General features: G+C 34.9%; 2 protein-coding genes, 1 non-coding gene and 1 pseudogene across 3 annotated transcripts; all 4 read left to right on the top strand.

The window, feature by feature from the left end:
• The first annotated feature begins 5325 nt into the window (after positions 1-5325).
• Positions 5326-6513, top strand: LOC104110533 (uncharacterized). Its single transcript, XM_009620055.1, has 3 exons — positions 5326-5753; positions 5796-6046; positions 6137-6513. The coding sequence occupies exons 1-3, from the start codon at positions 5326-5328 to the stop codon at positions 6511-6513; spliced, it is 1056 nt and encodes a 351-aa protein (XP_009618350.1).
• A 1931-nt stretch (positions 6514-8444) lies between these two features.
• Positions 8445-15685, top strand: LOC104110531 (acetyl-CoA acetyltransferase 2-like; annotated as a pseudogene).
• On the top strand, positions 8885-8986 carry LOC117280129 (U6 spliceosomal RNA). Its single transcript, XR_004510586.1, has one exon. It is a non-coding gene; the product is annotated as a U6 spliceosomal RNA (small nuclear RNA).
• A 2874-nt stretch (positions 15686-18559) lies between the features above and the next one.
• Positions 18560-24345, top strand: LOC104110530 (protein NOI4). Its single transcript, XM_009620052.4, has 3 exons — positions 18560-18767; positions 21783-21965; positions 24127-24345. Exons 1-3 carry the CDS (start codon positions 18762-18764, stop codon positions 24169-24171), a joined length of 234 nt encoding a protein of 77 aa, XP_009618347.1. The 5' UTR covers positions 18560-18761; the 3' UTR covers positions 24172-24345.
• The last annotated feature ends 2784 nt before the right edge of the window (positions 24346-27129 follow it).

Raw genomic sequence — 27129 nt, 5'->3', positions numbered from 1 at the left:
TTGAAAACAATAGCTTATTTGTGTCACTGTCTGAATCTGTATTAATGATCTCAAGTGATCTAAGTAATGTCATTAGTCTAAGTGCATATTCATCTGTGATCAACGTTAAGGCATTAGTCTATGTTCAAATAGAAGAATCTTAATTTGTGGCAACGGAGGTAGTTAGAGTTGCTTAAGGACTATGATATCACTATTCTATATTATCCTGAGAAGGCCAATATGGTGGCTGATACCTTGAGTTGAAAGGTGGAGAGTATGGGTAGTTTTGCACATCTACCGGTAGCGGAGAGGCTATTAGCATTGGATGTTCAAGCCTTGGCCAACCAGTTTGTTAGATTGGATGTTTTGGAGCCCAGTCGGGTTCTTGCTTGCTTTGTTTCTCGGTCTTCTTTATATGATTGCATTAGATAGCGTCAGTATGACAACCCCCATTTGTTTGTCCTTAAGGACACGGTATAGCACAGCGATGCCAAGGAGGTGTCAATCGGAGATGACGGTGTGTTGCGGATATAGGTCCGATTATGTGTGCCCAATATGGATGGGTTACATGAGTTTATCCTTCAGGAGGCCCACAGTTCGCGGTACTATATTCATCTGGGTGCCGCTAAGATGTATTAGGATTTGAGGCAACATTATTGGTAGGGAAGATTGAATAAAGATATAGTGGAGTATGTAGCTCGGTGCCTAAATTGTCAGCAAGTGATGTATGAGCATCAGAGGCCAGGTGGGCTACTTTAGAGACTTGAGATTCCGGAGTGAAAATGGGAGAGTGTTACCATGGACTTCATTGTTGGGCTCCCACGGACTCAGAAGAAATTTGACGTTGTATGGGTGATTGTGGATAGGTTGACCAAGTTGGCTCATTTTATACTAGTGGGGACTACCTATTCTTTGGAGCAACTGGCTCAAATCTATATCCGTGAGATTGTCCTACTTTATGGCGTGCCTGTATCCATCATCTCTGATAGGGGCACGTAGTTCATATCGCACTTCTAGAGAGTCGAATAGCATGAGTTAGGCACGCGGGTTGAGTTGGGTACAGCATTCCACCCCCAGACGGACAGACAGTCTGAGCGCACCATTCAGATCTTAGAGGATATTCTTCATGCTTATGTTAAGGATTTCGGGGGTTCTTGGGATCAGTTCTTGCCGCTTATGGAGTTTGCCTACAATAACAGCTACCAATCGAATATTCAAATGGCTCCTTATGAGGCCCTATATGGGAGGCGATGCCATTCTCCAGTTGGTTGGTTTGAACCGAGTGAGGCTAGATTATTGGGCACAGATTTGGTTCGAGATGCCTTGGAGAAGGTCAATTTGATCTAGGATCGGCTTCGTACAACACAGTCTAGGCAGAAGAGTTATGCCGATCAGAAGGTTCGTGATGTAGCATTTATGGTTGGAGAGTGAGTTTTGCTCCGGGTTTCACCCATGAAGGGTGTAATGAGGTTCAGGAAGAAGGGCAAGTTGAGCCCTAGGTATATCGGGCCTTTTGAGATCCTTGAGAGAGTGGGATAGGTAGCCTACAAGCTTGCATTGCCACCTAGTCTATCTACAGTTCATCCGGTGTTCCATGTTTCAATGCACCGGAAGTATCACGGTGATCCATCCCATGTTTTATATTTCAGCTCAGTCCAATTGGATAAGGATTTATCTTATATTTAGGAGTCAGTGGCCATCTTGGACAAGCAAGTCTGTCAAGGGGCTTTGATTCCTTTTGTATAGGTTGGATTTCTGGTGACACGAAAGCTGAGGTCAAAGAACATTGCTTTACTGAAGGTTCAGTGGAGGGGTCAACTAGTCAAGGAGGAGACTTGGAAGGCCGAGCCTGATATGCATAGCGGTTATCCTCATCTTTTTGTTACTTCAGGTATGACTCTATACTCGTTCGAGGACGAATGTTTATTTTAATTGGGGGAGGATGTAATGACCCGGCTGGTCATTTTGAGTATTTTAGCCCCGTTTCCCTATTTATTGCATGCTCTATGTTATATTGTAGTTATGTGACTTGTCGGGGTGGTTGGTTCAATTTCGGGTGAGGTTGGAAGTGAATTTAGATACTTAGTCCCAAAGTTTAAAGCTTAAGTTGAAAAGGTTGAGTGGAGTTTGACTTTTGTGTAGACGACTCTGGAATGGAATTTTGATGGTTCCGGTAGCTTTGTATGGTGATTTTGACCTTAGACATATGTCCGGATATTGATTTGGAGGTCCGTAGGTCGTTTTGGCTTAAATTGGCGAAAGTTGGAAAGTTGAAGGTTTGGAAGATTGAGGACTTTGACTGAGAGTTGACTTTATTGATATCGGGTCCGGATTTCGGTTTCAAAAGTTGGAAAAAGTGTGTTGTGTCATTCTTGACTTGTATGCAAAATTTGAGGTCATTTGGAATTGGTTTGGCATATTTCAACATTAGTTTTGGAAGTTGGAAGTTTATTAGTTCATTAGGCTTGAATCGATGTCATTCGTGGTTTTGGTGTTGTTTGATGTGATTTGAGGCTTCAATCGAGTTCGTATTGTGTTTTAGTACTTTTTGGTATGTTTGGACAGAGATTCGAATTGAATTTGGTACCATTTGGCACTTGGTTAATTGTTGAAACACTGCTGAGTCTGGTGAAATCGCACCTAGGCACTCGCAGGTGCGGCACCACAGATGCGGCCTTAGATCCGCAGAAGCGAGGTTTGGACTAGTGCACTAGTTTCGCAGGTGTGGGGTATGGAATGCAGATGCACCTCCGCAGAAGCAGAGAAGGCACCGTAGATGCGGAATCTAGGCCTTTGGTATTGGACCGCAGGTGCGGTTGATATTTAGCTTAAAGTATATATATTTATATGTATATCGCCTCATGTTTTACTTGTGTTTCATGGATTTCGGATGTAAAATGTGTTGAGTTATATTAATTCGGGATGTTTTTATGTGTAGGAATCATTCGGAAGCAATCGGGGCCGAAAGGTGCGAGATTAGAGCCAAAACGGAGGAAAATGGGAAAAGTTGGATTTTCAACGCCACAGGCAGCGCTCCACGCCACCTATGGCGCCAGTGGCAGAAACTTCAATAAGCCAGCACCAGCGCCAGCGTGGGACGCTGGGCTAGACGTTGGTGATGGGAAAGTTATCCAAGTTTGCCCGGGACAAGGTTATTTCATCCCTAGACCTACCCAACGTGTATAAAAGCAAGACTAAGCTTATTTTTAGAGGGGAGACGCCACTTTGAAGAGAGAATACACACGAGGAATGTCCGGGAGCGAGTTGATCTCAGTTTTCTTCATCTTTTCTTAGTATATTCAATTATCCAACACTTAGGAAATTGTTTGCTATTATCATGAGTGTCTAAAATCCATAGTTCTGGGGTTGTGATTTAGCCATGAATATTGTTGTTTAACGTTGACTTAACCTTGACTACAATTCATCAATATATGGTTGTTTCTTCAATTCTGTAATTAATTGCTTAATTGTCTGGAAAATAGTTAGGTTATATTTACTATTTATGCTATGCTTGGGAAAGCCTTGTTTAGATTAGAGAAGAATTGAAGATAGCACGATCTTAACTCTGAGAGGGGGCCGATTTGTGGTTAGGATAGAAATATACCTAGTCACCGTGCTTAATTAAATATCGTAATCTTAATGCACTATTAATAGATTGATTTCATAGGAATATAGGCGTTAATCTATTTTGAATAGGCGAGTAGTACTTCGGGAGAAGGCTACGAGAGCCATTGTTCGATTAATTAGCAACCATGAGTGAATTCTATGAAAGGGAGAGTAATTTTGCTGCATGATAATTTAGTTACTAGTTATAATTCTTGTTTAGTATAATCATACCTTTGAACTCAAATTGGCTTGACTGAATAACAATCTTAGTGAATTTAGTGGGTAGTTAATACAAGTCTCTATGGGTTCGACACTCGACTTATCATTTTATTACTTGTAAGATCACGTATACTGGCGTGTGCATTTGTGAGCAACAAGTTTTGGGCTCCGTTGTCGGGGACTTGAATATTGAGTACTTTCTAGTTTTTGCTTTAATTGTTTATTTCGTCAAGTCTAATGTTACTTGATTGTTGCTCTACTCTTAGGAACCTTGATTGAATGCGAAGGGTCAGAAGCCAGGACATACTTCAAGGCTTTGACCCCGAACCTGAGAGAACATTTCATAGGAGGTTGAGGGAAGCAAGGGACACAAATAATCTTCAAGCACTTGTTCAATTTCCTGTGAACATGGTAGAGGAGCAACATATGGTTGTTCAGGAGGTGGCGATGCCCAGCATTGCTAATGTCACCTCCAGCATTGTGAAGCCCAGAATCACTGGGCACTTTGAGCTGAAACAGAGCATGATCGAAATACTTCATGCGAATAGGTAGTTTTTGGGTCTTCCACACGAGGATCCACAATAGCATATCCTGAACTTCTTAGAGATTAGTGATACTTATATCACTAATGGAGTCACTCCAGACTATGTGAGGCTCACACTTTTTTCGTTCTCTCTATTGGGCGAAGCAAAGCGATGGCTGAAGGCAGAACCATTTAATTCTATTACATCATGGAATGATCTGGCAAGGAAATGTTTGGCAAGGTTCTTCCCTTCATGCAAAACTGCAAAGATCATAAGTGAGATAGTCGCCTTCAAACAGAAAGTGGGGGAGTCTTTATACTCAGCTTGGGAGAGGTTCAAGGGGCTGCTTAGAGACTATCCTCATCACAATCAGACAAACGAAGTGTTAGCTCACACTTTTATAGAAGGGCTACATCCTGAGACAAAGATTGTGGTAGATGCTGCAGCTGGAGGTCAAGTGTTGGAGAAACATTTTGATGAGATATATGCGTTGTTGAACAAATTCTCCAAAAGCAATCCTGATTGGAAATGAGAGATGGGCAGACACACAGTGCAAAAATCTGTAGGGGTTCTCGAGTTAGATGTTGTCTCGACATTATCAGCGCAGATTTCCACATTGACCAACCAAGTCAATCAGATGACCTTGGTTATTAACAATCAACAAGCTCAGCCATTGAAACAGGTCCAGATATTTTGTGAAGTCTGTAGAGAAGGTCACATAAGCAATATATGCCCAGCAAATCCAAAGTCTGTATATTTTGTGGGTAATGCAAATCGAGGCCAGGAAAATCAGTATGGGGACACTTACAATCCCAACTGTAGGAACCATCCAAACTTCTCTTGGGGTGAAAACCAAGGTGCTCAGAATCAGTACAGGCCACAAGCACCTCAACATCAATATAGACCACCTCAGGCTGAACAACATGCAAACTTGACAAGTCACCTTGAGGAAATGATAAAGAAATTGATGGCTGACTAACAGACCCAAACAACAGAAATGATGAAGAAAGTGATGGCTGACCAGCAGGCCCAAGAAACAGCGATGAGAAATTTGGAGCAAAAAATAGGACAACTTGGCAGTGCCCAAAATACTCGACCAACTAGGGCTCTTACTAGTGATACCGAGCCTAATCCTAAAGCTCAAGTCAATGTGGTTACCTTGAGAAATGGAAGAGTGTTAGAAGAAGTTCCAAAGAAAAAGAAGTATATGGCTAGTCTTGAAGGAGAATTAGTTCCCAAGCTAGTTGAGGAGAATGAGAAAGAGAATAAAGGATCAGAGCCAGTAATTGTGACAAGGCCACCACCTCCGTTTCCACAAAGACTACAGAAGCAAAAAGATGATGCTAAGTACAAGAAATTCTTAGATATTTTGAGCCAAGTGCGTGTGAATTTGCCTTTGGTGAAAATTTTGCAGGAAGTGCCTAAGTATGCAAGGTATCTCAGAGATATTGTGGCAAACAAGTGAAGACATATAGAGTTTGAAACAGTTGCACTTACTGAAGAGTGCATTGCTAAAGTTGAGAGTAAACTTCCTCCTAAGTTAAAGGATCCTGGGAGTTTCACAATTCCTCTATCTCTGGAAAAACAAGAAGTTGGTAGAGCCATGTGTGATTTAGGGGCTAGTATAAATTTGATATCATCCTCTTTGTTTAAGCAACTCGGATTGGGGGTGCTTAGACCTACTACAATTACAATACAGTTAGCAGATAGGTCACTAGGTATGCCATAAGAAATTATTGAGGATGTGTTAGTTCGAGTGGGAAAGTTTATTCTTCCTGCTGATTTTATTGTTCTTGATTACGAGGCAGATGAGGAAGTGCCCATTATTTTGGGGCGACCATTCTTAGCTACTGGTGGAGCGATTATTGATGTGAGGGAAGGGAAGTTAAAGATGAGAGTTGACGATGAGGATGTCACTTTTAATGTGTACAAGGCACTTGAGCTCCCTAAGCATTATGAAGATTTGTGCATGATTACTGTGGTCGAATTGAAGGGGATAGAGCAGAGTTCTTATGTGAATTATAGTGATCCAGATGGGACAACTGAGTTAGAGGAGGTGGTATTGCAAGCTGAGTGTGTAAAGATGATTGAGAAAAGAGCCAGAGAAGAAAGAGGAGATCTTCTGAGAGCGTGCAAAAATGCTAGACTTCATGGGAGAAAGAAGAAGAGAAAGTGCCCAGCCTGAGCAGAGTAGCAGAGTCGTGCCACGACTATAAATAAGGCGCTTGTTGGGAGGCAACCCAACATGTATTTTATTTATTTATTTATTTATTATAGTGTTAAGTTTTGTGTTGTTTTTGTTTTGCAGAGTATGGGAAGTCTGAGTACCCGAAGTTGAAGCTGAGGAGCATGTTTGTGCTTAAGTGTGAGGTCATTCCGACCCTTAATATTGAGGATCATGTCCGAGCTAGACCCAAGAGGGTCTCAGGGAGTATTTCTCACCCTTGTTTAATATTTTTCTCTGTCATCATGCATCTGGGACTATGCATATGCTAAGTGTGGGGTGGGAGAACTACTACTTATGATGTACTTTGTATAAATTGTATCAATTTCTCTCTTTTATTAGTTTTACTTAGTCTAGTTTGTTTTAGAAAGAAAGAAAAAAAAATATGCAAAAATTCAAAAAGAAAAAAAATATATCAGAAAAAGCTCGGACTTTTCCTGACGATGGATCTGTTGGAAAATTTTCTTGAGGGATAAAGTCCGATTCAAATTATAAAAAAAAAAAAAAAAAAGAATTTATTTTAGGATAGGTAGGTAGTATCCCTTGGTTTTTCTTTGGGCGCCAGTTCTTTTTCAAGGGTGTAGCTCGAACCGGGTACTTTATTATTTTTTAGGAGTAGGGTAGGAAGAAACTGAGTTGCTCTGACATACCTAGTGACATGTTTGGTGCTGGCATATTAGGTTATGACATGTATTCTATCTGCCCATACATTTGAGTTGAATTGTGATGCCTGAGTAAAGTAAATAGCCTATTTTGTGACGTCTTTTCTCAGTTGTTCGACTTGTATGCTACATAATGCATTAATGCCTAAATTTCTCAATTATATATGCTTGCTTGACTTGAGAGTTGAACAGAACCGTCTTGATTGTGTCATGTACAATATGTGTGTGAGGAATTGTGATTCTCTGTGCTATCCTGTGTAGTCTAGAACTTGCCCCGTATAATGCATGCAGCTTATATAGTATACTTATTAGATATTATGCTCATTTTGGAAGAGTATATTTGTGGCATACACTAGACTTGCATACCACCAAGTTACATGGTCTTGGAAACTATTTTTGGTCGATCAGGACAAGGAGTTGTCTTGCCAAAGTCACATGCCGTGTCGTTGCCATTCAAAAGGTTTGCACTTTGTAGTAGGAAGTCAATATTAATATATGAATCGATATAAATAATTAAAATGCATGTAGGTAATGTAATTTGTAAAATTTACTCTCTACAAATGACTATTTATAGGGTACTACTTGAGTACTTGTAGTAATCTCCCATCTTATTACGCTTCATCACTAAATTGTATACAGTCATCTTAATCTTAATTTTATGAGGATATGTCAAACTCACTTCTGAAAATGTGTAAAACTAAACGTAATTATAGAAAAAATTTAAGAAAAACCAATAACACCGCCAAAAAGACTCCTTTTTATACTTTCTACTTTTTTCATTAAAAGAATTACGCATCAGTCATTTTTGCTATATCAAAAATTAAAAGGATAATAAATTAACTTGCAACCATTTATAAATTCATTGGTAGTCCAATCCTATCAAAAGTCATTCCCTTTTCTATCCTTTTTTCCCTTGTACTATTCATAATTTAAGAAAGAACTTAATGAAAAAAAGCGTATATGATAATAAAAAATGCCATTATAAATTTTAAAAATTATTTAATTAATATACACTAATAATGTTAGCTATCAATATTTTAAACTAATTATAACAAGTTATTTACTACATTTAAGATTTCAAAATTAAAATTACCTTGTAAAATTACTTTGCTTTTATAGGTTCTTTTGGCATCGTGCACGGGGCTTAAACTCATTTAAGAATTACCATTATAAAATTTTGAAAAATGGAGAAGGCAGTCACATTATTATAAAAAATAAAAATAAAAAGCCAAAGGCCTTTCTATATAAATGCTCTCCCGCTTCTGTTGGATTTTCATATCATACTCTTTACTCTCTCTCTCTCTTTCTCTGTGCTCTGCTCCGCCTACCCAACTTTAATCACACAGGTACTTTTACGCACTGAATTTCTGTCTGTTCCATGCAACTTCATGTTATCATTTCTCTTAATACTTGTTAAATTTTTCGATTGGTTATTTGTTGATTAGATATGCTATAAGGCATCTTTAAATCAACAATTTTTCGGTGGATCATTGGAGCATTTTTGGATCTAACATCTCGTCTCTTTTGAATTCTTATGAATGTATGTTCTGTGACATTTACCATCGTCATTTCTTAGAAGGAATCGAGGAAATTAATAGACAATTTTCAGGGTCCGTTGTTTTTTTCCTTCCCCAGCTAGTTTTAGCTCATGCTAACTATAGTGTCGTCATGTCTCTTTGGGACATGCAACAAAATTGGAATAATACAAAGAAGATTAGCGTGGCCTCTGTGCATGGACTATATGCCCAAATCAAGAAATGATTCACATTTTTAATAGAGAAAAAAAAAAGAGAGAGACGAAGTATCATCCTTAGCCCGTTACTATAAATGACAAAAATAGAGGCAGATATGCGGTAGTTGAGGTTAGATAAGTGTTGGAATTCAATAGTTGTAAGAAGAATTGCCTTATTTCCTGCCGCAGACAAAAACCTGGTATTTAAGTGTGAACATGGTATTTAAGTGAAGGGTAGAGGGTTGCACATTATCCACCAAACCGAGAGCCATTGGCACTCAGGGATTTCTCAGTTATAAAAGATTGCCTTATTTAGCTAATTTTTTTCAATTTTGACTTGTAATTCCGTCCCTTTAACTTCCCCTATGCCTTCCATTGTTTCGTTTTGTTCCTAAATCCTGTTGGATTTCACATCAAGTAGTTATACCCATTTGTTGAAGACAACTCATGCTTATCTCTGATTTTCTAATAATTAGTAGCAGTATTTTAGGTCATGTGTTTCTTGAATATTGGTGGTTGTGCATTATTATTTTGAGAAAGGTAACGATTTGGTGGTTGTGCATTATTTTGTTGATAAAGAGAAATTCTGATTTGTTTTGAGTGGAACAGACTACCATTGACTCAGGATGGCTCCAGCAACTGCAGAATCAATCAAACCTAGAGGTAACACTTTTGTTCTTTCTGCACATTGCTTAGGAAATTTATAGGTTATTTCTTAATCTCACGGCATAATAGATGTAGCATTGTTGTGATTTCAATATGAGCCAGCACCATGATCACTATGTTTCTGTAGTTGCTATTGGTTATAGTGTTATCAAAATCTTGCATGATAAGAAATAGGTCTACACTTTGGTCCTGCGGAGCTAGACACATGTAAAAAGGGGAGTACTTCATTCAGTTTCGTGTCCAAACTTTAAAGCGATTGTTGGATATAACTTTAGTTTTTGCACTTATATTTGAACTTCCGTTTCAAAATATTGTTAAATCTGTGTTGTACTTTTGTACCATAAATGCGAAATTTTCAAATGCATATTTCATCTATGCATTCCTAGTTGGGGCCGTCAGAGTGGAAGTGTTCTTTTGAAGTTTGTTATCTTAATTAGAGATTCCGAAAATTGGCAAGTAAATCTTTTTTTACTGCAACTATGACATTTCTACGTGTGTTCCTATACCAAGAAACAGTGTCTTTTTCATTAAGCGTCGTGCCTCTTACCATTTGCTTATTATTGTTCCTTCTTTTTTAGAAAATTGACACCAGAAGTTTCTGTAAACCCAGGCTTATTTTGCATTTTGCTTTCAATTTCAGGAGCACAAGGTTCCTTAAATTCTGGTTTCTCATTATTGCCTATTCTTTGTGCTTTTTGTTTAACAGATGTTTTTGTTGTTGGTGTTGCCCGTACTCCGATGGGGGGCTTCCTTGGCTCTCTTTCATCACTGTCAGCTACTAAACTTGGATCAATCGCCATCGCTGGTAGGAATCTTAACTAATTTGATGTAATTCTTTCATTATAGAAAATTATTGTCAAATTGCGGTTAGAATTTTTTTGAGATATAATTTTGATCTCTCTTTTTAATGCAACTATAGGTGCTCTGAAGAGAGCAAATGTTGACCCAGCACTTGTAGAAGAAGTTTTCTTTGGAAATGTCCTCAGTGCAAACTTGGGACAGGCTCCAGCCAGACAAGCAGCATTGGGTGCAGGAATACCCGATTCAGTGATTTGCACTACCGTGAACAAAGTTTGTGCATCTGGAATGAAAGGTGTGCACTGCCTAGTCGAAGTAGATTCATTTCCTGGAGAAACCCCCACCCCCCTTCCCCAAAACCCTTTTTGCAACTGTTATAAGAGCCAAGAAGATGTGTATGGTTTGTAACTCCATGTTACTTTATATGGCTTTGCAGCAACTATGCTTGCAGCACAGAGTATCCAGTTGGGCATCAATGATGTTGTTGTGGCTGATGGAATGGAAAACATGTCTAATGTCCCTAAGTACATTGCAGAAGCAAGGTTTGTTTTTTCAAAAGTTCCGCTAGTACAATTGCTGTTCAGACTTTGGTTCTCCATCCTCCTCCCAAGAAAAGAAAAAAGAAAGAGTAAGATAGAATAAGATTTTCTTGGAGTCACAACTATAAGGAGAATAATGGCCTTTTCCGAGCTGTTTGCTACATATCTTTAAGGGGAGTCTCATCATAACGTTGACTAACTCCCACATTCCCTTTGTTTCATTTAACCATGCACTGTCCTGTTCGTAAGTTTTACGACAAGCTTAATAAACATCTAAAAGCAACCTAGTATTGCTGTACTTGCTATTCCTTTCACTTATGGTTTTCCATGCCTTCATATTAACCATTTCCTGCATCTGCTCTTTTTCCACCATGAATATTTGACGTCTTACTCCCTCACCATAGAGTTTTATAATGTTTACGGGTGTTCTGAGTGGCAGACTTGTTTTACCTCTCAATTCATTTCTGCTTTATTATAAGTTCTGATTACATTGTTCGTAATATGTAATGGCCTAAATTGGCACACTTGCAGGAAGGGATCTCGTCTTGGTCATGACAGTCTTGTTGATGGAATGCTTAAAGATGGTTTGACTAACGTCTATAATGATTGTGGTATGGGAGTTTGTGCAGAAATATGTGCTGAGAACCATAAAATTACAAGAGAGGATCAGGTTTGTCGTCACACTCTTTTCTTTTTCCTGTGAAATAAATAACTTCACTTATTGGTATTTAGCCTTGATGTAAACGGACATATCAAAACGTTGTCATATGTTAGTCCGTGTGTTTGTATTAATAGTCATTTCCTTTTTTTACTTTCTCTTTGTTTGTTGTTGATGTTTAATTATTTACCATTAAAAGATGTTTTTGTCACCATGAATTCAAGATTGGATACACTGCATCTCTCTCTCTCTCTCTCTCTGTTTTGTAGAAGTTGGATAATTCAAACTTATGTTCGTTTCTCTACACTTCTATCACACTATTCATTTCTGGAAAATTTATCATCCTTTCATCATCTTTGTTACAGCCATTTGTTTTACAGTGTTCGCATATCTGAAATAGATATGCTACAAGTAGTCTTTTGAAATTTAAGGGAATTAAGTGCTTATGTCTGAACAACATATGCAGGATAACTATGCAGTTCAAAGTTTTGAACGGGGAATTGCTGCTCAGGGAGCTGGTGCTTTTACATGGGAGATTGTGCCGGTAACATAACTGGATCTTCATTTCTAGATATAGCTCATAGACCATAGTTAAAACAAAGCAGTTTGTTATATCACTGTTTATAAACCATTTTCTGGGGAATTTCAGGTTGAGGTGCCTGGCGGAAGAGGAAAACCATCCACCATTGTTGATAAGGATGAAGGTCTAGGAAAGGTGAGTACATATACCGCAAGCAAATTAAAATACCATTGATGCCTTGGTTCCTTTACGCTTTCCTTGAGGTGCTCCAATGAATTAACTGATTCAAGGACCTAATCCATGGATGAGGAGAGAAATCGGAATCCACGAGAAGAGTTATTTCCTAAAATGCAAAAATTTGTATCAGGGCAATCATCTTTTTAACATATAGAAGGGAATGAAGAAATTTATGAATGCAGTATCTGCCTTTCAAATACCAGAAGGATCAAAGAGATGTATTTACTTTTTAGTAGCAAAAACAGGTTAAACATATATCAACAGACGCTTTTCAAGGCCTATAATATCCTGACTTTGTCTTTAAAGCTATCAGCTTTTATATTGCACATATTTTTTGTTTTCTATTGCCAGTTTGATGGTGCAAAATTGAGGAAACTCCGACCAAGTTTCAAGGAAAAAGACGGTACAGTAACTGCTGGTAACGCTTCTAGCATAAGGTGTTAGGATCGGGAACCCGGGTAGTGCGGAACTTAGCCAAACAACGGTATAATGACAATAACAAAGACAATGGAAGTTGATAACAACGACAATTAAAGTAGATAAAGAAGACACAAATTTAACGTGGTTCGGTCAAAGTGACCTACGTTCACAAGCGGAGAGGAGCAATTTACTATAACAATAAGAGTACAAAAGAGAGTACAAAATTAGAGTAAACACTCTAATTAATCCCAAATACCCTAAGAGAATAACCTCACAAGATCACTCCAAAGAAAGGGTTCACACAAGTGCTTCCCAACACTTAACTCTCATACAAAACACTCTTAATAAAGGAAGAAAGGAAGAAACAAGAATTGAAGACAAGTCTTGTTGGTATGTCTAAAATGAACTAATGGCCTTCCCTTTTATAGGCCAAAAAGTCTTGGCCTCTTAGGTGTAAAAGAAGAGATACAACTTGTGCAAATGATGTCCAACACACAATGCAATATTTTTGGGTCCCAAAGAATATTGCAAAGATGCTTATGTGAGATGCTTATGTGAGATGGACTCCATTTGACAAAATATTGGCCATATTACATAAGGTTTGTTGACTTTCATGCACCATCTTATATTCTTTCAATTCTGTCGTTTATAAATTAAGAACTCTTTGTTGAACTAACAAATAAATGCATTTCATCCTTTTCTCTTATTGGTTAACTATGAAATTTACTTGCACCAGCCACCATGTCCTGCTATCAGTATGTAATGACCCCAAAAAATAGGCTGGAAATGGATTTTCCTCAATTTTATCAAAAATATTATATCTGCTACAATTATAGTACCTCAAACAAAGTGAGCTTTTTCTTTCCATCCTTAGGGTCGAGCTAGTTGTGGGTTTATGTCATCTTCTACCCTCCCTTTGGAACACGGTTCTTAACATGACATCTGAGTAACTGGGTGAAACGTGATAATAATTGTCTCCTTCCCTCTTTTCCCTGTGGAATGTGCCAAAACGGTATTTAGCAATTTGATTTCTTAATTCTTTGTTCAATTCGCTAATCTAATTAGAAATAATTGGTTTTGCAATTCTTTTAACTAATTCGCTAGTGCAACTTTTAACCTTGGCAGTGATGGTGCTGCCGCACTGGTCTTAGTAAGTGGAGAGAAAGCTGTAAACTTGGACTAGACGTGATTGCAAAGATCAGAGGATATGCAGATGCTGCTCAGGTACTTTTCATCTATGAATTTGAAAAAAGAATAAAGAGGACAGCCATTTATGTATCTGGAGAAATTACCTGATAGAAATTCTTATTTCCTCTTAGGTATGGTCTGTCAATTGTTACATTCTTGACTCTCAAATTGAATTAACCTGCAGGAACCTGAACTATTTACAATTTCACCTGCTAAAGCAATTCCTAAAGCTATCAAAAGTGCTGGCTTAGAGGCTTCTCAAATTGATTATTACGAAATTAATGAAGCTTTTGCGGTATGCATTCTACCTAGTATATTTAGATGAGCTTGTTTTCATTTCTGTGAATACTTCCTTAACAGATACTGCTTGCAGGTAGTAGCTCTTGCAAATCAAAAGCTGCTTGGTCTTAATCCAGTGAGTTCTCTCTCTTTCCCCTTCCCTCCATCTTGAGCTTCTAAATTTGTGAATCTCTTTAAGTTGGAGAAAATCAGACTGGATAGGCTCTTCTTTTGAAAACTATTTGGATTATCCTTTTTAGGAAAACAGATCAGATATAGCTGATGTAAAATAGGTCCAATATTATTTGCTTGGCGGTACTTAATTTAGACCAGAAATAAAGCATTGTATGATCATGATCCTGAAGTATTCTTTTGAATTGTTCTTTCAGGAAAAAGTTAATGTACATGGTGGAGCTGTTTCTTTGGGGCATCCTCTTGGATGCAGTGGAGCTCGTATATTGGTTACACTTCTTGGGGTATGTGCTACTGGACGGATACATCATTATAACTGAAGTAAAACTAACTCTAACCTCGGGAACACTGGCCCCTTCCCTCCTCCCCTGATATTTTCTACTTTTATGTTGTGAACTTAAAATTAAATGATCTATGAACATGAATCTCTCAACTCACTCTTTTGGGTCTTAGTAGCAGTTTCATGGTTCTTGAAGATTAATAAATGTTTATTTTGCTCTGCTTTTCCATGGGACGTTACAGGTATTGAGGCAGAAAAATGGTAAATACGGAGCTGCTGGTGTTTGCAGAGGAGGAGGTGCCTCAGCCTTTGTTGTAGAACTTATGTAATATTTTTCTTCAGTCCTTGGTAAGTCCAAAGAAAGTTTTACCTACTTTATATTTAAATCCAACTGCATAAAGCAGTAGCTTCAAAAGATGCTTGTTTAACAAGGGTACCTTCAAATTAACCACCTAGAAATCGGCTAGCAATTTTCCCATTCCTGATCATCTCCATGAAAAACAGAGTTTATCTCAGGTGCAAAAACTCAATGGTTCTTTCTTCTCTGGCTTTAACACATGAACTGAGAGTTGCTGCTCAGGTCAGTAGGCTTTGCCTAATGACTAAAGCATTGCAAAGGATGAAACTTTAATATTTCAATGACTCAAATATAGACTTGGACTGCTAACAATGAGAGTAATTATTTTGCAAAGTGATCATGTAGCTTTGCCATATTTATTGTCTACTCCCCAATTCCTTATGGAGCAGTAGTAGGAAAAATGCTTATAATAGTTGCCTTTATTTCAGTTGCTAATTCCACTGCAGGTTAGTATTGCGAGCTAGTTACAAGAGATGGAGCTTCAATGGATTGGATTGACTGATTGGGTGCCTTCAACTAGAGAAGATTATGCAATTTTCCTATGTTCTTGCAAACGATTGTACTCTTCACATATAAATGCAATAGTGTTTAGTTTCTTACAGAATAGTTTCATGTTTTTATAGTAGTATAGATTTACATATCATATCTGTTGACTCATAAAAGCATCGAGTACACAGTTGTAAACTTAAAATCTTGAATTCGTTTCTAATTGAAACTTACATATCACGGATGCAAATATCTGTCAATGCGAATCTAATAACCAGGACAAGCCATTTGAATTGTATAACAGACTATCGGCTTAGAGGCCATGACAGTTATTACTCTAAGCCAACCAGAAAAAGAGAAACACGAAAGCCAATGCAATAACTCACTTCCCCAAAAGACTTCTTTTCTTTACAATTTGTAAAATGCATTGTATCTCGTTCATATAGAGCTTGTTATTAAACTACACTATTTTGATTCCAAATATGGCATAGAAAGGGTAAAGTGCCGAAATTCATTAGTTTACTTAAGAGTAACTGTCATTTACTTAACTATTTGTTATACCATTAGAAGGGAAGAAAAGAGTTTGTTGTCGAGAGTATCCAATCTGTTCATTTTCACCTCTCATCTTCCTTTCCTTTCTCACCAAAAGAGAAAAATAATAGTACTATATATAAAGAAAATGGCATCTCAATTCTAAATTCCCATGTCACATAAGAAAAGAAAACTTGTTACTCCATGGAAGTGGTAACCAAACAAGAGTCCCTAGTTATAAACACTGCATTAAATGTTTTTTTATAACATTGGTGTCTGAATTAATTTTGTCTCTCCATAATTTTGTCTATCAAGATTGATAGCCTGTTTGGGCAAGCTTATTTTTTTGGCCAAAAGTATTTTTTTTTTTTAGCCAAAAGCATTTTTGGCCAAAAGTTGAGGTGTTTTGTCTAATTTTTGGAAGGAAAAAAACTGATTTTGAGAAGAAACAGAAACATTTTTTAAGAAGCAGAAAAAAGTAATTTCTCTTCAAAAAATACTTTTTTGAAAAATATTTTTGAGAAAAATATACCTAGAAGCAGTTTTCAAAAGTTTGGCCAAACACTAATTACTGCTCAAAAGTGCTTTTCAAATTAATTAGCCAAACACAAACTGTTTCTCACCAAAAAATACTTTTTAAAAAAGTACTTCTGAGAAAAGCACTTCTCAAAATAAGCTGATTTTAGAGGCTTGGCCAAACGGGCTATGAGACAGATAAGAATACTTATTTTCTTTATCTTTCTTTTCAATAGTATCTTGAAATGGAAAGAGGGAAAATGTTTAATAAAAATTCATGTGATTTTTGTGGGTTTCCATCGAATTTTATAATGTGTACAGTTAGACCTCTCTATAACAATATTTTTATATAACAGTCATTCACTATAAAAGCCAAGTGGTTCTCAGAACCGATTTTTTAAGTTATATTTCACCTCTCTATAACAACTTTTTACCTATAACAGCAAAGGCCATATTTATATCAGAACGCTCTTTGTAAAATTGCTCATCTATAATAGCCATATAGAATCATTAATATTACAAAAAATAGTTTTAAAAATATGCACACGATCATTTCCATTAAACAAAGTTTCTATATTGCATAAGATATAAGATTTGAAGATTTGCACATATTATCTTTTCCATGGGATAAATTTCAAAAAATATTTAGATAGAAAATTTAACTGTTAATCCCTTAGATTGTCTTCAAATGAAAGTTATTGGATATCTTTTTGCTGAAAATTTGGACACGAATCTTCGCCAATTCAAGCGTTATATCGCTAGTAAGAGAATAAATCTACAAAACAAGCTACAATTACAAAGTTTTTCCATTAAAATTGAAAGAATTTATTTTTCTTGGTGGCTTTAAAATGTCTGCCTTAGAGTTTAAATCTTTATACATTTAGTTATAAATTTATTAATAATGTATTAGCTTTATTCAATATTTAACTAGTGAAATATGCATATCTTTTGAGATTTTAAATTTGAATAATTTTCTTATCTTTTATATATAATATTTAAAAAGGAAAAATAATTGATTTTTGAATAATTTTTATCTATAACAGCCAAAACATATTTAAACGTCAAATATTGTTACAGGTGTATAACAGTTATTCATTATAAAAGCTAAAAAATATCGAAACAAACGGGACCGTTATAGATAGGGTTGATATATCTTTTTTCTTCAAAGTGAGAAAGTAAGACATGCGTAATGTGAGACCAAAATGATATTCACATCACACATATATGCTCTACCGACATTTCTACTTAAAGAGTTCTTAAGGGCTAGAAGCTCTATTAACATATATCATTATTTTATAACTTAACTACTGTACTTGACTTTTTTGTAGGAGAAAAAAAGACTATAGTGATCGACTCTCGAGTAAAAAGAATGATGATTGATATTTTTGAGTGATGATATATTCTTACGCATAATTAACAAAGTAATCGAATCGTAATGTCTTAACCATTAAATAAACTCATTAGGCTAATTCGTCAAGGACCGAAGAATGGTAGTATTAGTCAATTTTTGAAACCAATAATTTGAATTGCAATAAGCAAAAAAGAAACCTAGTGGTCGTTTGGACATAAGAATTATAAAATAAAATAAGACAGTGAATTTTTTTCAAGTGAAAATAGTATTTAAAAATTAGAGTTGTGTTTGAATATGAATATAATTTTGGGTTGTTTTTGAATTTTCGTGAGTGATCTGAGTGAAAATTTTAAAAAATAACTTTCTGGAGTTTTTAAAAATTTTAAAAAAATTTAAAATTTATATTCAAGCGAAAATTAAAAATTTTATGGTCAAACACTGATTTAGAAAAAAATAATTTTGTTCATATTCTTTATCGCAGGAAATGAAAAAATAATTTTAGAGAAAAAGAAAAAACGTTTCAAACTTGACTGGGGGCCGAAACCAGAAAACGGGGCCCACTTTAAAGCCAGCTGTACATCTCTCTCTCTCTTCACCTCCTTGGCTCCTTCTCTCTCTGAACGTTTTCCATTTCATTTGCAGAGAGAGACAGAGAGGGGGAAAAAAAGAGAAAATTATACCTTCTCTTACTGTAATAAACAAATAAATCCAATCACAAAATTCACAAAACAAAAGTTGTAAGAAGGAATTTTCTCTGGGTGTTTTTTCTCTTTCTCTGTCCAAAACCTTAAAACTCATGGCGGTATGATTCTCTATACTCTCTATATTTTCCTGAACATATTCTTATAAATGTGAAATCTTCATGTTTATTGTTCTTATTTTATGGTAAAAAGAACCTTTTTTGAGTTTCGATTGTTAGCTATATTTTGTTTGATTTTTGCCTGTCCTTTTTTTGGGTCTTTTTAGAAAGCAGGAAAAAAAAAAAGGAGAAGGATTCTGCGTTATTTTCCGGTTACAATCTTATTTTCTCTATCTAATTAATTTTTTCCAAAAAAATATTTATTTTTGAAAAATATATAAAATACTTCAAACTCATGGCGCTATGATTTTCAGCTTTTCTCTATATTAGCATAGATATATGCTTATGTATGTGAATTCTTCATGTTTTATTGTTCCTATTTTATGGTAAAATTTGCCATTCTTGAGCTTAGATTGTTTGCTAGTGATATTAGTTTTCACCATATGAAAAAATAAAAATATTACTAATAGTATTTTACACCATAAAATGTTGATATTTGCCTGTTCTCTTTTGGTCTCTCTATATTAACATGAAATATTTACTTATGTATATTAATCTTCCTGCTTGATTGCTGTTATTTTATGGTAAAAGTAGATTTTTCACCGTGAACTGGTGATACTTTGCTCTGTTCTTTTGGGTCTCTGTAGATAGGAAGAATAAAAGAAAGCTTATGGGTTTTTTTTTCTTAATTACATATTACTGTTTATTAGTTTGATTGTTCTTTAATGTAAAAGTAGCCTTTTTGAGCTTTTTATTAGCTCATCATCAATCATCATGTACTCTTCACCATTAATTGTTGATTATTTTTAGCTTGACTGCTATACGGAAAAAGAAAATGAGAAGGCTTCTGAAACTTTTTTGCTCCTTTTACAAATTATACTGGAGTAGAAGTGGATTTTCTAATTTTCTTTTGAAATACTTTTGTATTATGCATTTAGAAATTAAATAAAAGTACAAAAATCATCTTTTGCTAGTATAATAAAATATTATTTCAAAGAAAGAAATGTTTGAGTCCTAAATAGTAATAGTGTCATGTAAATGCGATAGAGTGACTAATTATATCTCTCCTAAATTTTGGGTTTATATGTATTTTCTTTTCAAGTTTTTCTAATTTTATGTTCTATGGATCATGAGGAACAAGGTAGGCAATTTTAAAGGTGATTCTATTGGATTTTTTATTGCCCCTGGATCTTTTTTTTTCTGTTAAATAAATTGAAATTGAAATTGAAATTTATTTTTGTAGTGAAATATTCTAAGTCATTAATGAAGTTTTCTCTTGGGTTTTCCATGTTAATTCTGTTAACATATATATAGGTACAGAAAGTTATATATGCTATATTCTTGTACTTGGCCTATGTGAAACTTGTATTACTGGCTACTGCTATATATATATATATATGTGTGTGTGTGTGTGTGTGTATAAAATAAATATGCTTTCCAATGAAGACCTTACAGGCATTTGTAAGTCTGAGGATTGAAAAAGAACAACTTCTACTTCTTTCTGAGAGATGATACTAGAAGTTGAAAATATATAAACTATCTGTTGATGTAATTATTTCTAATTAAGAGAAGTTGTGCTGGCAAATATGGTAAAGCCTCCTTATTGGAAGCTCAAACGAAGCCATGAACTTCTAGTACTAACCTAGTTCCTTCGGGAATCCGGTAAAACTGGAGCTTCTACTCCTTACCTAAAATCTTTCACTTTCCTTACCTCATATACTTAATTTCCATTTTTGCGCCAGTAAGGGTAGGCTGTCCTGTCAGATATAGCTTTTAAGTAAAATATTCAGATATTCATGCAGTACTATACTATTCTAGCATCAAAGTCATTCTAGAGTCTATATTTCTGTGTGATAAGACAGTAAGAGTAATAAGTATTCAGCATTTTATAATTCTAGCATATAGGAAACACAAATAAGTAGACTTGGAGTTTGCTGCGGAAACATGACGGAAAGCATAAGAGAGAAAACCTCTTTTTCATGCTCTTGTACGAATCCAAAAATAAATTGCATTAGATTTCAGTTCTGCATTGTGTTCCAGGGAGGCGGGCGGGGGGAAGCAAATAAGGAGAAATAATTGTGTTTGCTTGTTAAGATAAATATATTTTTCAAGTTGCTTTAGTGCTTGCTGTCACATACTAGCAAGACATTTCTGAGTAATACACATTCTTGAATATTTTTCGCCCTAAATATACTTCTGATATGAAGATTCCAATCAACTATCTATTAAATGAAACTTTGAGTTCCAAATTTTCTGCATAAAACAGTCCCCGCTACATTCTGATTAGTTTTTGAGAAAGAGTCACCTATAAAATTGGCAATTTTAGCCTCTTCGCTCCCTTAAATTAGTGCCGAACTGTTTTCATTTTTCTGTAATATTTTTCTTCTTGTTATGATTCTTTACATTGACTGAGCTATCATCTAATGGTGGATTATATTTTATTTTCTTCATTATCTGTCATTAGCTAAAGGTTTATTGTCTTTTTTTAAATTTGTCTTGGACAATGGGAATCTATATATGTGCCCAAGCTGCTAATGCTTGGCCGATTAATTATAGAATAGAATCATTTGGTGATCCAAATATATTTTACAACTAAAAAAAAAAGAGTAAAGATCCATGAGTTCCTATTCTCTTTTTGTTTCAACCTTTTTGGCCAGGGATGAGGGGGGTTATTGTTGACAGATTCATGAGATAAATGGATCCTCTTCCTGCTCCTGGCATGTGCTTGTGCAGTCACATGAGCACTTACTCTTTTCCATGTATTGGTTTGATGCTTCACCTGACTTCTTTGGCTATGCTAAAACAATTGCATGGTGCTAATCTATTGGTTGATGGCTTGATGATAATCTGATATAGTGATGTGTCTGTAGGCCTCTTATCTAGGAATTCTACTTAGCAAAAGATATTTGATCTAGCATTACTAACATTTCTGCATAAGTAAATTGTTCTGCAGCCTTTTTTATTTTAACATAGGTCATAGAATTGCAACTCTGATAGTTAATCTTTTGATGTCTATAGGATAAAGGTCGCCCACTTCCAAAATTTGGAGAGTGGGATGTCAATGACCCAGCTTCTGCTGAGGGTTTCACAGTCATCTTTAACAAAGCTCGAAATGAGAAGAGAAGCGGTGGCAATACAAACTCACCACCAAAGGATGACCCTGCATATAAGCATGGAGCAACTCTTGGAAAGCCTCAATCAGTAAGTTGTGGGCCTCTTCTATAAGTCTTTGGCTAGCAGTGTGTGCTATACATGCATTTCTTTAGTACTTTTTCATTCCTCAACTTTGATGGTTGAGGAAATTGTTTCACAAAGTTTGTACAGATGTTAATATGTTGTGCTATTAGATTATCTTTTGAAAACATGGTGTTTTAAATCTTATTGTATGTCCTAACTAGCACGTGAAATATCATATCATTTCCCTTGTGAATTATGTGCATAAAGCAACACAAATTATCATTTTTTAAACAAAAAAGATAAGCATTTCTTAGGGTTCTTGCATTTTGAACCGCTAATGTGTGCATTATTTGCTTAACAAAAAATTGCACTCTCCTTTGTTTGTCCATTATTTGTCTCATAATGTGTGCATTGTTTTTGAAATTTGCATCATGTCTGTTTGTTTTTTCAGATTTCCATCTTTATCTATTGTTTTTGATTTGCGCCTTATTCTTTGCAAAATCATAAAACAAATCATTTGTGAAAGGGGCAGGACTGGAATAATATATTTCAAGGCCTTCGTAGGAACTTCTAGGAGGAATTGCTTAAGTACTTTCTGGCCTTACGAGTTTGTCTCTTAGTGTTGTTTTTGCTAATTTTATTTCTTCTTTCAGCCGACCTATTATATCATTTATGTTAATTAAATATGTGCTCTTTTCCGTGTCTTTTATTGTTGATCAGAATTGATTTCTTTTAGTTACAGTGTCTAGGACTCTATCCATTAGTTAGTTTTTAGTATTTTTCAAGCCATTTTTTGGCTATTCATTCACTTTTTGTTCATTCAATTGTATCCAATTCCATATATTCTTTTTATGGCAAGTCAACACAGTGTAACTTTGGCAAAGGTAAGGCAGTATTGTGAAACAAGCCAAAAAAGTGACTTTTTTGCTCATTTAACCACTTGGATTACCATGATAAGATCAAGGTACCACTAATTGTTGTTGTATGGAAGCTGGATAAGTACCCTATCCTTTGCTGGACACATGCCTATGCCCCTTGACAATGAATTGTTTCCTTTCATAGTTATAAAATGGCTTTAAATGGTATCACAAATGAATTGTAAATTAAATAAAGGCTCATCAGACGGAGGAAATCCATATAGATAGGGCTTATGACTGGACTTAGCTAAAGATAGGGCATAACAGAAGATCAAGATCCATATAGGTGATACGTACTAGTTGGGAATAGGTTTTAGACTTGTTAGAAAAATTTTAATATTATTATTATTATTATTATTATTATTATTATTATACATATATAGAGAGAGAACTTTTTCTTTACTTTCACTTTTATTTTATTTTGGTATGACGATGATATGAGTTGAGCTTAAAGAAAGAAGTGAGGACTGAGGCATAAGTTATTGTTGTTGTATAATGAGTAAATCCTGAACAAATGGAGGTTTGGTGCACATCAAAAAATTGTGCACACATTAGGAGGCAAATTGTTAAAAAATAAAGGATAGGGTGCAGCTCAAAATGATTCATTATGTGTGCAAAATGTAAAGAACTCACATTTGCCAAGACTCAAAGAGTATATCTTGTAATTTTTATATGATTGCTTCATATGCATTTACAACTGTTTGCTTCTATAAAAGAGTGCCTTTGCGTAACCATGCGGAATCCTAGTATTGATATTGATACTAAGATTGTAACTTTGTTGAGCTATTGAACTTAAAATTAGGATACACAACATACATATAGCATCTACGTACATACTCAGTGCACACACATACAGAGCAAGAAGTTCACATATGTAAGCACTTGTTCGGGGAATTTCTCATGCGTGAGCAAACAGGAAACTATTCCCTTGTATTCGTAGGAATCAAAGGACTTTACATGGAAGCATGGTGTCCTTTCGATTGTGCAATTAACCCTCCTTAGCATTGAGCAAATTATCCAAGAATTGATTGTGTTCATTAATTCGTCAACGTAGGAGGTTCACGTTATACTTACATGCTTCCAGTCATGTGAGGAACTGTTTATGAAGGCAAATAGAGTTGATTGTGCATTGATATATTTTATGAGTACTGTTTAACATTAAACAGAGTTTTGCCATTTGATGATCTTTTCTCTCTGGTAGCAACTAGTAAGTTCGAATTAGATTCATAAATTCCAGATAATAACTTTGTGGATGCATTCCTTTTCAGAAAAAATGGTTCTGCTGTATGCATTCTGCTGCTGCGGAATCATGAACTCTCTTTGCTCCTATCCATCACATTGGGGAGTGTTTGATCTGAAATGTAAAGTGTTCCTCAAGTCTGGAGCTGTAGTCAAGCCTGGAATTTGTTCTGTTGTGTTTTAGAGTTTACTCAAATTTCGCCATTGAAAGATATTTTGCTATCTATTTATTTATTTTTTGATCTTGATGTGTTATTATTGTTGCTTTTACTCTTTATCTTCCCATTTTCTTTCCAATGCTAGGTTTTGGGATTGGTTATTGTTTGCCATGTTTTCTTTTCTTATGCCCCTATGTTAGCTTGTTATTACCAACTTCGTAAAATAGGAGTTAAGGATTTGAATGGCTCCGCCAATATCCAAGGTTTTATTCAAGGTAACAAGCTTAATTGCAGAAGCTTGACGAGTATTTTTAGAGCCGATGGTCTATCGGAAACAACTTCTCTACCTCCCTAAGGTAGGGGTAAGGTTTGTACCCTCCCTAGACTCCACTAATGGGCTGTTTCCAAATGACCCTCGGCATCCTTCCCTCCAAGAACTCCCTGGGGTGACTCCAACTCACAACCTCTTGGTTGAAATATTAAAATAGGAATATTAATTATTAATCCCTAAACATAAGCAATTTGAATGTAAAGTCAATAATTCTTTGTACAAAAATCATAATTTTTTTTTTCTCTTTATCTATTAGCTTTCCTTTTTTTTCTTCATCTTCTTAATTTTGTTTTCTGCCGAACCCAATATATTTTCTAAATTTATTCCATTCGTTTTCTTTTTAATTATCTTTCTTAAGTTTTTCTCTTCTTTCTTCCTTTCTTAACATAAAGATCTTACTTCGATAATAATATATGTTAATATATACAAAATATATATATATAAAAATATACATTGAATTAACACATATAAAATATATAAAAAATATACATCTTCAATAAAGATGACACTTAGACAAGTGAAATATACATAAAAAATATATCTTAAATTTAATTAAGATGGCATATAAATATACATAAAAAATACATTCTGAATTAAAATGGCACTTGACATATAAAATATATTTGAAATATACATTAAAAATACATCTTAAAATAAGATGGCACTTCACAAATAAATATACAACAATTATATATATATAAATATATTTTGAATTAAAGTGATACTTGATATACAAAGTATAAAAGACGTATAAATCAATACATCTTGAATTTATGTGGCATTCACATATGCATCAGATTTTCAAAAATGGAGTGAAGAAGATGAATGTTGGAAAGGGGGAATGGAGATGGACAAAAAACGTATTTTATGTGATTAGTGAGTCAGTTAACTTATTAAATATTGAGCTTAATTTTTATAATATGCTAATAATGAAAAAAAAAGTACTCTTTATGAAATAAACATTAAAATGATACTATTTTTTTTAAAATAATAGTTAAAAAAGATCAAGCGTGTAAAAAGTCCCCGTTAGGCTATATTGCACGCCAGTTTGGAAAAATAGACTACTAAAAGGAAAAGAAAGAATTTGCATCATTTAAATTGTACATAGAGCAAAGGAAACTTGCGGCTATCGACTATAGATTACTGGACACAGAGTTTAAGAAAAGAGAAAAGACTTTTGAACTTGTGGTGTAGAATAAAGCACATATATTTTGTGTGACTATAAATCATTGCATAAAGGTAAATAGTTTTCAAATAATAAAATAGGTCATTCTTTTTTAAACGAAATAAAAAGAATATAGATTCACATAAATCGAAATATATTTAGTAATTACTAACTAAGCCAAGTGTTCTACTTGGGGTGAAATGCTACTGCTCCCATTTCTCGATGGTTGCGAACTTAGCATTTCTTTATTATTTTTGAAATATATATATATTTACTTTCATCGGGAAACAGAGGGCTACTCACCCACTGTCTGCCAAAAAGGTGGAAAACACGCCTAGGTTTGATTGAGTAAAAGGCAAGTGACCAGTTGCGTTTCTGATTTTAGCTTAACAGTATCATGTGACAAAAAATAATTCAGTAAAATTGCTTTGATGAGTAAGTATTGTCGTTTTAGGATATATTTTAGTGTCTTTACTATTATAGCGGGTTAAGTTAAATTAACTAGTTTGTGACAAAAAAGAGTTCGACTTTATTGTTACAATAAATAAAATTCAATAACTACGTAAAATTTAATAGTTAATTTTTCATCACGACATTTAGTGAGTCAAAAACTGTCTAAAGTACTAGGTCTAATACCGGTAGAACTGTCTAATTTGCATGTTCATGTATATAATATTAAGGGGTCATTTGGTAGGGTGTATAAGAACAGTACTGAATAGAGTGTATTAGTAATAATGAGATTAGTAGTGCTAAAATTAATTACATTGGAGTTAGTAATACTGAAATTATTTTTTCTCGACTGTTTGGTTTGGTGTATTAAAAGTTTTGAAAGGGTAATTCTATCTTTATTTATGTTTATCTATGTATTAAAAATTATGGCTTGTTGTGTATAAGAATATTACTGAATAGAATGTCTACCTAATTATATTTGTGTTAGTTATATATAGGTTAAAAATACTACCAAATAAGGGACTAATAATACTAAAATTAATACATATATTATTTTTCCTAATATATTCTACCAAACGACCCATAAGCTTTTATCATCTTATATTTGTTGACATGAATGTTGTAAAAGAAAAGTTAAAAATATGGTAGGAATTAATGTTAAAATATGTGTACTATGGAAAAAAATTCTAATATGATTGAAACGCAGAGTCTATTATGAAAATATTATATTGTGGATATTCATTTATTACTCCGCTATAGATAATCTTTCTGAAAAAGATTATCCGTTTAGTACTCTATTGAAGTTTATCTACAAGCAGCTGATGCAGGCAGATTGCAAAGCAACTCAATGAAATGATTTGCAACAACTTCTTATTAAACAGGCAGGTTGCAAGCAGCTCATGCAGACAGCTTACAAGCAGCTCAAGAA

This window comes from Nicotiana tomentosiformis, chromosome 5 (genome assembly GCF_000390325.3).
Source record: "Nicotiana tomentosiformis chromosome 5, ASM39032v3, whole genome shotgun sequence".
Classification (NCBI taxonomy): domain Eukaryota; kingdom Viridiplantae; phylum Streptophyta; class Magnoliopsida; order Solanales; family Solanaceae; genus Nicotiana; species Nicotiana tomentosiformis.
This window is presented reverse-complemented; position numbering and strand designations above follow the sequence as displayed.